The following is a 13,999-nucleotide window of genomic DNA, read 5'->3' on the forward strand; positions in this document are numbered from 1 at the left end:
TTGCTGGTTCCACTTCTCACAGAAACTGCAAGATATGCACAACACAAGAAGATCTTCGGCCACTGTTGGTATTCCTCGTGTCTATATAATATGTTTTCGACACTATACAACAATGTTTATAGTAAATATTCTATCTTCACATGTTAAATAATGTTTGAATATGCTTCCCACAAATACAGGAACACAACATTTTTTGATCCATAGACGGTTTTAATTGATGTTACTACACTTAAAAAAATAAACTGCACAATTTTCAGAGAAATCTACTCATGAACGAACATGACCTGCAATGCTCTATAAAGCAATACGCCATGGAAATCAGTATCAACATTGGTCGCCAGACGCCATAACTCGAATAAACAACGCATAGTCGGAATTCGTAATAACATGGCGGCGAGTCCTTGTAAGCAAGTAGAGGACGAATATATTTTGCTAAAAAATCAGTTAAGTGTCGCAAGGAGCGAAATAAATAATTTAAGGTGGGTTCGGATAGCAGTTTAACTCATTTTTGGCAATGAATCGGATTGACTTCGTGCGCTACTCGTTCACTATCTGACAACTTAATTAAGACTGACATCATTGATTTGCTGCATGCTCTTCTATTAATGATCTGTTATAGGCAGCAGATAAAATCCTTGACGTTCGCCCATCATAAAGATGTACAGAGGATCCAAGAAACTTTGAAATCATGGAAGTGCCACGAATGCCAATCTAAGTCGGCAGAGGGTGCGCCCTCAAGATTTTTGCCAGAAAAGAAGCAACAAGAACCTTCTGACACCTGTGAGAAGCCCTTGTCGCTTCAGCCTATTGGAATTGTTTCGACTTGGTTTCCACAAAAACGAGGAACTCCCCGCCAGCCCGGTGTTTGTAAACAAAGTCAGGGAGTTTTGAAAATTTTTAATCATGTCTTCACCAATCCAGAGCATTCCTTGGAAGGGATTGAACTTTTTTCTCATATGTGGTAAGTCATTAGGTTATGTATTGCAGATAATTTATTTAGAATTGCTGTAATCTACCTTTGGATACTGCTAAGCGGAGGAGGATCATATGCACCCGCCGGAAATTAATATCAAGCATTTGACGTTACGACCGTGACTTTTTCTGTTTTAGGATACTGTTTTACTTTCATAAGAACGAATCTACCCATTGCCGAGCTAAGGTGACGCCCCCAAGGCTTAATGGTAGTAGAGTGGGTTTGTTTGGGACTCGATCCCCTCATAGACCATCGCCCATCGGCTTGTCATTGGTTAAAATTGATAAAGTTGATGGTAAGTGTCCCAGCAGCTACAAATGCACGCCCATTAGCCCTGGTTGCAAAATAATTATTCGTGTAAAATTAGACTTATCATTAATTGTCTTGTTTGTTTTTAGGGTCATCCGTGTACTTCTCCGGCGTGGACATGGTGGATGGTACCCCAGTTCTTGATATCAAGCCCTATATCCCCGAGTATGATTGTCCGAGTGGTTTTAACAGTTCTGATTGTGGCTTGGAGGAAGTAACTGTTGGGCGTATGATGGATGGAAGAGAACTTGAAGACCGAGAAAAGGCTATGAATACTCTTGGGGTAAATCTTGAATCTCAGCTCAAGCATTCCTCTTCTGAATCGCTAAGTAATTCTAATGTTGCTTTGGGATTTGAGTGTGAAAGGGAAGCCCCGGATGGAGAAGAGGATGGAATTAATTCTGCCGGCCAGGCCTCGGCTGTGAATTCCAACAACTTGAGTGTAAGTCCATCCCCTTCGCCAGGGATTGATGAGGAATTAGGAAGATTAGCCCCCGACAATGTGACAGTGCCACTCTGGATATCCAAGCCTCCTTTGCCAAAGCTCTCAGTTGAATTTAGCGGAAGAGCTGAAGGACAGCTGAAAGAATTGACAAGGCTAAATGTAGTAGATGGTGATGGTCATGAAAACGATACTGCTGGCATACCATGCGAAAATACATTAAAAAGAGCAATAGAGAGTGTCCTCAGTGAAGATCCTCGTTCTATATATGTGCGTGAAAAGTGGGTTGGACAGACTTATACATTCTTGATTCATAATTTCCATGTTAGGTGTAAATTTGATGACAATACCAGAACTGTAACTGTATCTCAGATTCGGTCTTCAAATCGTAAGTGCGAATGTGATTTGTTGGAGTGGCAGTGTCGAATACACGGTTATGAATAATTGTACTCATGGTGGCATATCTGATTAAATCTTTTTTTTTTAAGTCTTTCACACTTGCAAGTGACGAATGTAATTTGTCAATCTTGATCTCAAAGCTTTGCATGAAAGGGGTAAATATGATGATACTGCTAGTCATTCTTCTTCCTACTAATTCCATGTGATTGCTTATTTTTTCCATATCATTCTGCAATACATGAAAATTAGGGTTTGGTAATGCACTCTGCAGAAACTTTTGCTGTAGCATTGCAATGTTTGTATATACACTTTTGGATTTAAAGCTTTCTGTTATCACAGTAAATTGAAGACACTAAATGTTAACATTAAGATGTATACAATTGTTTATTTACAATAAATAAGTTATTTACATTTTGTTGTCACAATTCCTGATTCTAAAGCAACACAGGTGATTGTCCAATTCCTAACTGGAATTTTGTCCAACAGGTGCTGTTAATCATCAAAATCAACTGGGGTACAAAGACTTAAAAGTTCACTTTTAATATAATGAAATTATAATTATCTCTAACACAACTCATCATTAATTTGCACAATAACTATTGCAATTTCTCAAAATTTGTATCAAATTAAGGATACAATATGATTTCACTATGTTACATATAATACTTTGACATATCCCTCTAGGATATTCCTGATAACAATTGATCCCAGAAAAATGAGGAATGATAAGAATCAGCTATTACGAGGAGGGAGGAACACACATTCACACTTAATAAGGTCTCAGCCATCAAATGAACACAGAATATGAACATATGAGCACACATCCATAGGTAAAGCTTTGAGCACAAGGAAAGGGTGAGCTCAGACACCACAAGAATTCAACTTATTGCATAGAATTGCTTTACACCAGTGGAAGAATGAGGAACCTTACAAAAATATTATTTTTTTACTACACAAATGGAAAGACATGCACAAGTAGGCCTTTTTTGTATACCAACACACCCCTGCGATTTCACAGTTATAGCTTTAGTATATATTAACAGTGCCAAAAGTAATAAGTTCACGATTGTACACAATAAAAACATTGCATTAACATCCTGATAATTCCTTCTTAAACCTCATTTACTTGAGTAAAAATATCGAGATAATTGGAAAAAATATGATCAATCACCGACCTTCCACTCAAGCAAACTATTGTCTTAATTGTTTTAAAGAGGTACAAACAGTCCATTGCATGTCCCTTCCCTTATTATTAACATGCATATGGGAAGACAGTGCATTATCTACAAAGTAAATATAAGTATAAAAAGCAGACTTTATCTTTAGTGTACTAAATAAGGAATGAAAGACCATCACCAAGAAGTGTAAGACCAATTGCGAAATACAATTGGAAAACAACACTGGGTAGGTAGCATCTCATCAAGAATGACAAGAAATGATTAGTTAACTGATGAAGATCAAAGGTTTTTCTATAAAATGCTCATTCACAAAATGGCTGCTTGAACAATGAGACATTCACTATGATCTACCGACAAATTTTCACATTATCAATGAAAATGTTCTCTGAACCTTTCCCAAGGAAATCTGCATAATCATCGAGATAAAACATAACTGAGACATTAAAAAGTACTGAAAAAACATATCACACAAAATCACACAAAGATTGCAGTCTGAATCAGTCAGATAAAATGTAAAGAGTTCAACAATGTTTAATTATTTAACACTAACAACTACATCAAGTGCCCAACACGGCACATCAAGAATATAACAAGTCTTGTACACATGCTAAAAACATGCCACAAGGGGCATTAAAACTACATAGTAAATTATGATAAAAATATCATCCTGACATATAAAAACGGAGGAAAACAAGAATATGACATACAAATATAACATGAAACCATTTTGTTAGTAAATCAATTACCAGAGCAAAATTTCTCTTCACAATTATGCCACCCCCAAAAAGAATTCCGATTGTCACACAAAGGCTGGCAATTAAACTTATTGTACGTCAGAAAAAAATGACTTCCTCATCGGATGCCGCCGGGACCGAGCCTGCTTTTGGCCGCGGCGCAGAATCTGGACTCGTCACTCTGTATTTTTCCCGAGCTTTTGGGTACGTGTCAGTACGTCCGCCACCACTTCCACTCACAGAGCCAGATGCCTGCTGAGATTCTGTATTCTGCATCATGGCCGGACTGCTGCCCGTGCGTACATGAGTTGGTTGCGATGGTAACGTGGCAGATCCACTGGGTACGCTACTCTCCTCTGCTTTGGTGGCGACAGGACGACCTAGGCTTAGCCTCTGGTATGGGAGACCACTACTGGCACCAGCCAGATGGCCTTTTTTCGTAACTTCGCTCGGAGCGCCTCCCCCACTGCCTGCCGCGGCCTGACTGAGTCTTAGTGGCAGGATCTGCTGGACACCATCCCTTGACGGCCCAACCACGACCCCCCCAGGCAATATACCACTACTACCACTGGCTCCCAGTTTGGTGGCCAACTTGAGAGGTAATTGCTGTTTCACTTGTACCACCCCCTGCGCCGCTTTCTGCTGATTGGTGGCACTGATCAGGTTTAGAGGCAGGGATGCCTTCCCTTGCGCAGGGCCCAAGTTGAGTGAAGACGAGCCTTTCCACTTCCCTTCCCCTTTCAGAGTCCGCCTACCGTCATTCCCGGGTGGAGAGGGCGTCGGCAAAGGTGAGTCTCCATTCCCAGATTTCTGGGGTGCGGAACTCGGGATATCCACACTCGAAGAAGGCTCTTCATGAGGGACTGACGTAACGACGGGCATGTTAGGACTTATAAGTATACCCTGACTAGTCAGAATCTCCATTTTCCTGTAAAGTTGTTCCCTCTGCTGGGCGATATCTGCCTGGTCGGCTCGAATTTGCTCCTAGGAGAGAAAGGAGAGCAAATGAGATAAAGCACTTTATGGTGGCGGCAGATACCTATGGGGAACATGAGGGTCACGCCCCTCCCCATGCAGAGACGTCCGCACGGACCTCTTTTACAAATTATACATAATCAAGGAATCAAATTTGATATAATTTATAACTGAGAGTTTACTTAAAACTAATGGATTGTAAAGTTTTAAAGGCATTACAATACATGCTGAAAAGGAATGGAGTGTTCTCTTAAAAAAATTCCTAAAAAAATAATTGGCCAGGAGGGTGCTCTATGAACAAAGGGTGTTACGGAGAGGAAGCACATGGAGGTGTGCTTCACATAGAGCAAATCTTGCTCAAAGAGTGAGCCGCGCACGCAGAGCGAATCACATGTTATTGCATACTCGCTTGCATTTGGCCCATCACTACATATTCTCATGCAAGAGAAGAAGTTTGTGGATTGGGCAATATTAGGGAGGTGATGATGTTATGAATTGAGATTTGGTCATTGAGGTAATCATTTATTGACTTTTACTACCAACATTGCAATTCTTTATTTGCGAATCCTCAGGTCTTAAGTTTTCAATCAGATTGTTTTGATAACCAAGAAACATTTGTTAATACATTACTTGGTTACCAAAACAATCCGAACAAAAATGTAAGCCCTGAGGATGCTCAACTACATATAAGAAATGAGAATTAGAATCATCAAGCAAAATTAAAGGTAAAAGTTTACTTAAGGGTAAAAAATGACAATGCCAAAACAAAACAATTATTATTTTTTCATAACTCTTCTGTTCCTTTGCTTAAAGTCGAAACAAGTTAATACAGAAGGAATTTTTTTTTAACATTAGAGGATGAACTACATACAAAGTTGTAGTAAGGCTCAAGATATAAAATGGCAATGATTAAACAGGAAAACCAGGGTTAAGGGGGAGTGATTGGTAAATAAATTTCTTAAGCTAAAACTCATCTTTTGGCAGAAGCTTTCCCACGTACCTGTAATCGTGATAGCTCCGCTTTCTTCTCCTCAACATCCCTCTCTTCAACTTCACGCTCTCTCTGCCACGCCTCCTTCTCTTGACTTAACCTGTCTTGCAGATTGCGGAGTTCTTCCAACTGCTGGTTGTGTCTATAAATAGGACGTCGCTCTCGACCATCTTCTTGATTCAACTGAGCCTTGCAAGCTGACAACTGAGCCTGCAAACTAAAGACCAATTCGAACATATCATATACTGAAACATAATCCCATTATTACAGGTCAACACAATTTTGTAATCACTGTTACACACAGGGGTGGCTTTAGACAAAAAGAGGCCTCGGGCTATTCCACTTATGAGGCACTTTCACCTCCTATTACTAAAACCAAAGAACCAAACATTGATTTTAACAAATACATTTTTAATGGACCCTATTAGGGTAGTTTCCTTCATCAAAGAAAACGAAAGGCATTGATTACGATTCGTTTCCCAAAATTAGTGTATTCAAAATACACAAATTATTTGGTTCTATAAATCCCAGTTTAGGCAAAAGTTAATGGTCAATTTTAACCTCATTTGAAAAAGGCCAGATTGGCACCCATGCGATGCCACTCAACGTGACATCACAGGAACCTAGATGCTATACAAGTGGTTAAGCATTTTACATCATCTGAGATTACAAATGCATGTATGTGGCAAGGAGCTCAGAGAAACATCTCTTAATAATCACCTATTAATATTGCCTAGTGTCGGAAAGTTTCCTTCAATTGATAGGGTATTAATAATCCTTATTTAAGCCAAGCACTACCTGCTAGCGAGGTACTCTGTTACCTGCTAGCAGCCTGCATCGTATCGGCACTCATAGCCTCGCACCAAGGTGGCCTCACACGGTGGCAGCTGGAACCAGAATGACGTTACACAGGATTTTCCCCGCATTCGTACTTAGCCGTCGCGTTTTCGCGCGCTTGAAAATTTTCATTTTTTATTTAATCGCGATAAATACATGTCGTCATTTTAAAATTTAAAAGCGTGAAATATGTACTCCAGGAGTAATAACCTTTCGATTAAAAAAAATAGGAAACCACTCTATATAAGCCTAATTAGCCAACAGGAAAATCCAGCCCTGGTAACAAAGCAGCTGCTCAGGCACACCACATGGGTCTTCAACATTCCTTAGCCATACCTACTGGGGTATTCACGCAATGTTTGAGCCAGTGATTATTACTGAACTATTATAAAACTGCGAAGATAAATAGACAACAAATCTACGAGCAAAAAGGGATAGCTATTTGATCAAAATAATACCAAAATCTATCCAGAAAATGACTAGGTCAAGAAAAAAGCATAACTCAATTAGGCTGCAGTAGCTGTGGACACAAGTCTTACTTAAGCTCCTTGAGCTTGAGGAACTTGGCTGTCCTCAGCCCTGCTTGGACATAGTGTGAGAAGTATTCATAAGAGGTCATTGAAATGACACAAAAAGAGTTTACACTGTACAGGCAAAAGGCTACAGCTGATGTGCCTAATGGACTTACAGGGTTGGGATTGACTGAACTAGAGGTATTCTTGAGTTTTTTTTGTGTTGAGTGACTTGAAAACTAAAATGAAGTGTAGCCACTTAATTAACTAGGAAAGTATGAGATCTTTCATTATTATACATATGTTTGACAGAATTAATTTAATTCTAATGTTGCCAGCGGGTATTTTTACACTTGCGCCTTTATTTTTTGTGCTTCATGTAGCTTTAGCAAATGTATTTTATAGCCTGCCATGCTTTTACATAGGTACCCATACGTATTAACTGCTTGTGCTGAAATGACGAGTCTAGCTCGTCATGAACTTCCAATGCCAAATCGCGAAATGACGCGAGTATCTCGTCATCGAATTTTCATAATTTTAGCACCATTTAGGGGAACAATACAAATACAGTAAAACCTCTTTACATCGTAATGGAAGGGACCAAAATTTAGGCAATTTGAAGTATGGAGGTTCACTATAGAGAGGTTTTAGTGATAGGCACCATTTTTTCATATCCTTTGGAATTGAAAGGCACTACTGTCTTTTAAACCATCATAGTTATGTGTTTAAATACACATGCATTCATCAGTGAACACATATTTATTACTTAATAATTACAGAAAGGGAACGCTATCGCTTGATTTTTACCACGATTTGAGAGAAAATGATGTGATCTCTATCAATTCAACAGTCACTTAAAATGATTGGGGTAGTTGGATACCTTTTTTCTTATTTACTGTAAGGTATGCTCTCATATTGAACAAAATGGCCACAACTAATGATTAACGTGAAAATTACAGCATATTAAAGGGGTAAAAGAAAAAAGAAAGGGTGAAACATTTATCGCTGAAAATGTCACTCCATGTACACATAATCACGGCTGCATCAATGGTCTCTTGTTATCTCGGTACGATTTACGGAGGTCGTTAGGCTGTTTCAGTGGTATCTCCTTGGTATGACAAGTGGAGGTTTTACGATATAAAGAGGTTCACTACAAAGAGGTTTTCCTAAAAATTTACATGTAAATCAGACGGGACCATAGGGGTGGTATGATGTATGGAGGTTTATGATGTAAAGAGGTTCACTACATAGAGGTTTTACTGTACTTTGAAAAATTTACAATGTTAAGACATCCATTGTGTACGTAAATAACACATATTTCATGAAATATGATGCTTCGGAGGTAACTGAATAATTTTATACGAGAAGCGATAGCTGTGTTCTCGATGTATTTAACTAGATACTTGACAATATTAAATAATAATCATTATTTCACAGTTCTACCTTGATTACAAACTACAAAATATCATTTTATTACTTAACATTCCATTTAAAGGGAACCACGGAAAAAATAAATAGAGAATACAAACAAGATATTTAGAAAATAAATAGAAGTGGAAGGGGTTAAGAGAATATGCAAAAAAATTAGCTTCAGAAAATTCATATTAGGCTATATTAGAGAAAAACCCGAATGTGAAGGGTAGATGGCACATGGCAGGGTGGCACATTTACGCAGATCAATTTTTGCGAGCAGTCTTTTAACTAGTGAGCCACAAGTCATATTAATGTTGCTCCTTGGGACTATTCTCACCAGATTTTGAGCATCAGTCAAGCATCGGTCTAGTATTGCGTGAACTTGCCCCAAGATAGGGCAACAGACTTGGACCTAAAAAAATTTCTTTCACGGTTAACAACATCCATAGGTCAACCACTGAATGCATACAATTTTGACTTTATTAACTTCTATGTCTATATACTATTTCTAAGTCTATAAAACACTTACGTCTAAAATTTCCTAAGTTTTTTCTTTATTCTCTTTTTTTTTACTTCTTTATCTCTTTTTTATATTTTCTTTATTCAATCTAACCCATGTGGATTGAATAAAGAAAATTTCTTTCGAACAATCCATTGTAATCCTTATTTTTCTCAGTTTTAAAGATTTTATCTTAATTTATCTTAATAAGTTAAAAATTATTCAAATCTGTGCATCCACTCTTGATTTATAAATGGTGTAACTGAAATGCTCATTGATTATTAGGCGGTACGAAGTTCACCAGGTCAGCCAGTAATTTTTTAAGGCCGAACCTACAAATTCTCCCAAAAGGGTTAAGGTAGTAAGAGCTGCATCCGCTGAAGTCAAGTGATGTACTTGGTCTACGTATTATTAACGCAAAAGAGTTGCCAAAAAAATTTAAACAAAAGAAAACATAATTAGGAATTAAATGTGAGTGCAATTTTGCACCTCAGCATAATGCAAACGTCAAAAATATTTTTAAAAGGTATTTACAGTAGTCAAACTGACTGGTTTCAACACTGCTTCAAACCTCTGCACACTGAACTGTTTACAATACAACTTGGCATAGTGGTTTTCATTTTGAAATGTTGGTACCAGAGATCCCGGCGGCCATCTTGCCAGTTTTTTGCAAATATCTCTCTTATTTCATCATGAACTTATACTTTCCCTGCAAAAATGCCATCTCAACAATGTCTTGTTACAAACAGCTTCGCTAGCATGAAAAAACCGTATTTCTCAATAAAAGCCCATGTTAAATTATCCTAATATCACCATCAAATATTTCTAAAACGGCACATGGGATTTGCATTTTCCCTGGAAAATTAAAATTTCGTCTTTCAAAGAATATGTGGCCAAACTTTCATCAAATTCCTGTTACCTTTACCGAGGCAATCTAACTACCTTAAGGCAGAAACAACACACAAGGTGGAATGGAAGAGGGTGTAACAGTGGCTTCAGTCCTTTTTTCTTACCTATCAATTGAAGTCATCTGTTGAGAAATAATACATAAAAGTGTATACACATAATGTGAAAGCTGTACAGCAGCCAACTGTTGCTCTCGGCCGAGGCTAAGGAGGGCAGGTAACTCTGATGCGTTGTCCACCAGATTCGAACCAATGACTCCAGGTGAGACTGATGAAATCATTGCATTGCGCCACATCAATTTATCCTGTAAAAATTTATTAAAGTTAACATCATTCAAACAAGCATTCTTTTCATATGATGAAAAGCTCAACATCAAACACATGAGAAAATACTTAAAAGAGGATGCAACACTCATCACCATAATCAACCCGTTGTTTCTTTTTGTCATTTTTCACTTATTATTTATTCAAGACTTATGTTATTATTTCAAAATTTTCAGGGTTTAAGGAGTTCGGGTTATCCTGTATCTTAAATAAATTTTTCACATAAAAAAATACTGAGGTCAATTTTCAAATTTAGATATACAACCTGTAGGCAAATGTTGAATGTAAAAAATACAGTAAATTTCAAGATGATGGAATTAAAAATTACCTTTGCATATCAAATTCACTTTTTCACCACTAATTTAATATAATTTTTTTACATAATCTTGAGGTTTGATCAATTTATGTTCGCATTGTAATTTTTTGCAAACGTTTCAAGAAATTTACAGTTATCCTCATGGCTTAGAACTTGGTTCAAAACTTGTACATATCGATAACAACAATAACAACCATTGAGTTAGTATGTACTAATAAGATACTAATTAGTGAAATACTATTTTGATGGTTTTTTTTGTAATCAAAAAGTTTTCCAATGAAGTTCTCAGCCATGAGGTAGATTAAAAAAATTGTCAAAACGTTACAAGGAACTGAATGCAAACTTTAATTGACCACACTTCAATACTGTCAACAGCATTTATCTCTTGAAGTTTTAGTGGGTATTATAGATGTTGATAATTTTTTTTGGGTAGTAGCATATCTATTGGGTTTAATGTTGGTGGTTGCTTTCGGGAAATGCTGCATAGGTAACAGTATCTGCTCAACATTTCACTCTTCCGACTTTTTTTTGTGCGTTTTCAAGAGTAGAGGAGGGAAACCGTTCTCGTCCTGATCTTATATAGGTTTAGTTAACCCATTTTGATTTGAATTTTCACAGAAGCCGATAGCCGTTGGTCATTAGATTGGGCCAAGAACCCTCTCCATAAGCGGCTGAGGTTATATCCATCCTCCCTATTGAAATTGTTTGGCCTTTTCGCTATCTCAACGGGTTCACATATAAGACGATGATTTTTAATGTTTAAATACTATGTATTCCTAAACATTTTCGTAATTTCACAACAAAATATGCACTCTTCAGATACGCAGAAGACATTTCGTTAATCTGCATTAATGTTTACAACTTATTGTGGAAGATGAACGTAGTAGATGATGTAGTTTTCCCAAGGTTGAGTTACAAAGTTCATGAAGTTAACAAAACGGCTAATTTTATGGTGCGCGGAGTCATTTATTGCGCTCGAGGGTCTTGATTTTTGAATTTTTATCAAACAAAAAATAAATTGGAATTAAGAATAGAATTTCCTATAAAATGACGCATTATTCATTATTATGGCATGCACTGTAGTCCAGATATATATTTGCAAAGTACAGCGGCACATCATTTTGATGCCGACAGTAAGAAAGTAATTAAATAGTCACAAAAAATGAACAGTTAGGCATAAGTTATTCATCCCCATAAGCCTGATGAATTTTCCATACCGGAGGAAGCTTTGATGATGGTGGTGCAGGTGGAAGGCCATCTTTCAAACTGCCTACTTGCGTACTTTCCTTCCCTGATGATGAGACATCCACATCCTGACTTGGAGAGTGTGGATCTTGATCCTTCTGGGCATTTTTCTTAGGCACAGCTGCAAAAAAAATTATTCTTACGTGAGTCACAGATGTACAATAGAGCTTTGATTATCAATTCTAATGGTAGGGAATTCTCAAAGAGGTGATGGAGAGAAACCGATAAAAGCACTTGCACCCAAAATCGAAATTCATTGAAATAATATAATAGAAGGAAGAGAAAGATAAGGTATGGCAAAAACATACACCCCATTCAATCATTATCCTGCAAGTTAAGTATAGAAAAACACGAGAGTTGATGAAGATGAATAAAGACCTTCCGGGCTTTATTTTGCATATGTCTTCATTTCTCCCAGACAACGGTTTCACCGACATTGCCAACGGCTTCTTCAGGTCACTGAAAAACAATGCAGCATCTTTTCCAACTTCTATATCCTAGCTATCTGTAAATTTTCTCCTGATTGGCAGTTGCTAATAGTCCTAGCTCTTGAATGGCAGTTGGAGATTGCTATGTACTTGGATATTGGCAACAGCCAATCAGAAGCGACTTGATTAGCAGCTAGGATACAAAATGCAGAAAAGATGCTACATTGATACTTCAGTTACCTGAATAAGCTGACTACAATGCCAGCAAAATTGTCGTCCAGAAGATGAATGGACCGACATGGGGTAAAGCCCAGAAGATCTACATCTTCATTAACATCAACCTGCGGAAGCCTTCATAAGAATTTAACACGAGTTGATGTCTACTTTTCAATGGTTGGTGATGTCATTAGAGTTCTGGTTAAGGGAGAAATTTTCCTTGAGGGAAGGAATTGCTCACAATGATGTGAGTAGACATAGACAATAAAAATCACTATCTTACCTTTTGGAGTATTTGTAACAGGGCTTTCTTTGTTTGCATTGTCAAAGCCACCAAATGTCTCTGCCCGTTTGGGTAATGTGGGTGAAACATATGCTTCACTCTGATGCTCGCCGACGGAACTAACACTCCTTGAAAGATTGGTTCCAGATGCATACAGAGAGCTTGCAAGTAGACTTACTTCCTGAATTGTAAAAGAATAGAAAAATATATTATTAGCAGATGAAAAAAACAGCAGAGGAGTACCAAAAATAAAACTGAAAAACATTAAATTCTCGAAAAGAAGCAAAATAATTCTAACCTGAACAGCAGAAATAACTTCCTTCCACATGATGTTGTTATCTGCATCTTCAGTCACCAGGTGGCAATAATTGGGTGGTTCTGGCAAATTCCCATGACCAGCCGTTGCCAGCAACTTCAACTGCAAAGCCATTTTCTCCTCTAGAATCAATGCCTGCTCCACATCTTTTTGCCTCAAGATACCTGTTGAAAAATAACAAGCACAACTTTAGACTCAACACCCAATGCCTATCTGTGCACATAAATACAACTAAATTCTACATGCATTTCCATCACCCTTCAAATGAAATATGGACTCAATGATTGCAACATGGTGGGATAACTTCACAGCTCCAATTCTATGCCAAATCAAACCAAAAAATTCAAATTTCTAATGTTACAGTAATGACATTGAATTTATCAAACTACAGTCCAGTAATTTCCTCAAATTCATCATCTCAGAGGCATAAAAGTTCACACTGACATGCCTAATATAAATTCACTGCACTGTCTATCTTATTAGTTAATTATCTATGTGCCTTATAGGTAAACTGAACTCACTAACATATCACTAATGCTCTCATATGCATGCTCCATTCAAATCTACAATGGTGTTCTTCCATGAATACTTGAACCAACCAAAATTCATTTCTGCTAATACCTTCAATTAGAGTGACTTCTTTCTAAATCGCTAAACTATATTCTAACAAGCTAATTTTCTACATTTTTTTTCCAATGGCAGTA

At 37.5% G+C, this 13,999-nt stretch overlaps 2 protein-coding genes across 13 annotated transcripts in view; one reads left to right on the forward strand and one right to left on the reverse strand.

Annotated features, from left to right (window-relative positions):
• Positions 1-304: 304 nt before the first annotated feature.
• LOC124169000 (tRNA (adenine(37)-N6)-methyltransferase) lies at positions 305-2,534 on the forward strand. Its single transcript, XM_046547457.1, has 4 exons — positions 305-479; positions 620-961; positions 1,111-1,268; positions 1,372-2,534. The coding sequence occupies exons 1-4, from the start codon at positions 388-390 to the stop codon at positions 2,166-2,168; spliced, it is 1,389 nt and encodes a 462-aa protein (XP_046403413.1). The 5' UTR covers positions 305-387; the 3' UTR covers positions 2,169-2,534.
• The window catches only part of LOC124168997 (rho guanine nucleotide exchange factor 18), a 165,263-nt gene continuing 153,746 nt past the window's right edge, over positions 2,483-13,999 (reverse strand). For all 12 annotated transcript variants that reach the window (XM_046547446.1, XM_046547453.1, XM_046547452.1 and 9 more), the window contains 6 exons: positions 13,278-13,459; positions 12,980-13,160; positions 12,025-12,173; positions 10,276-10,472; positions 6,011-6,218; positions 2,483-5,019 (listed from right to left, as the gene is read on the reverse strand). In XM_046547446.1, coding sequence (XP_046403402.1) covers positions 4,135-5,019; positions 6,011-6,218; positions 10,276-10,472; positions 12,025-12,173; positions 12,980-13,160; positions 13,278-13,459 — 1,802 coding nt within the window. In that variant the 3' untranslated portion in view covers positions 2,483-4,134. The remainder of the gene's footprint in view (positions 5,020-6,010; positions 6,219-10,275; positions 10,473-12,024; positions 12,174-12,979; positions 13,161-13,277; positions 13,460-13,999) is intronic.

This window comes from Ischnura elegans, chromosome 12, assembly GCF_921293095.1.
Source record: "Ischnura elegans chromosome 12, ioIscEleg1.1, whole genome shotgun sequence".
NCBI classification, from domain to species: Eukaryota; Metazoa; Arthropoda; class Insecta; order Odonata; family Coenagrionidae; genus Ischnura; species Ischnura elegans.

Coding starts and splice junctions, on each gene's coding strand:
- LOC124169000 (XM_046547457.1), top strand. CDS start 388: ATGGCGGCGAGTCCTTGTAAGCAAGTAGAGGACGAATATATTTTGCTA. Junction 480..619: donor AGCGAAATAAATAATTTAAG/GTGGGTTCGGAT, acceptor GATCTGTTATAG/GCAGCAGATAAAATCCTTGA. Junction 1,269..1,371: donor TAAAATTGATAAAGTTGATG/GTAAGTGTCCCA, acceptor GTTTGTTTTTAG/GGTCATCCGTGTACTTCTCC.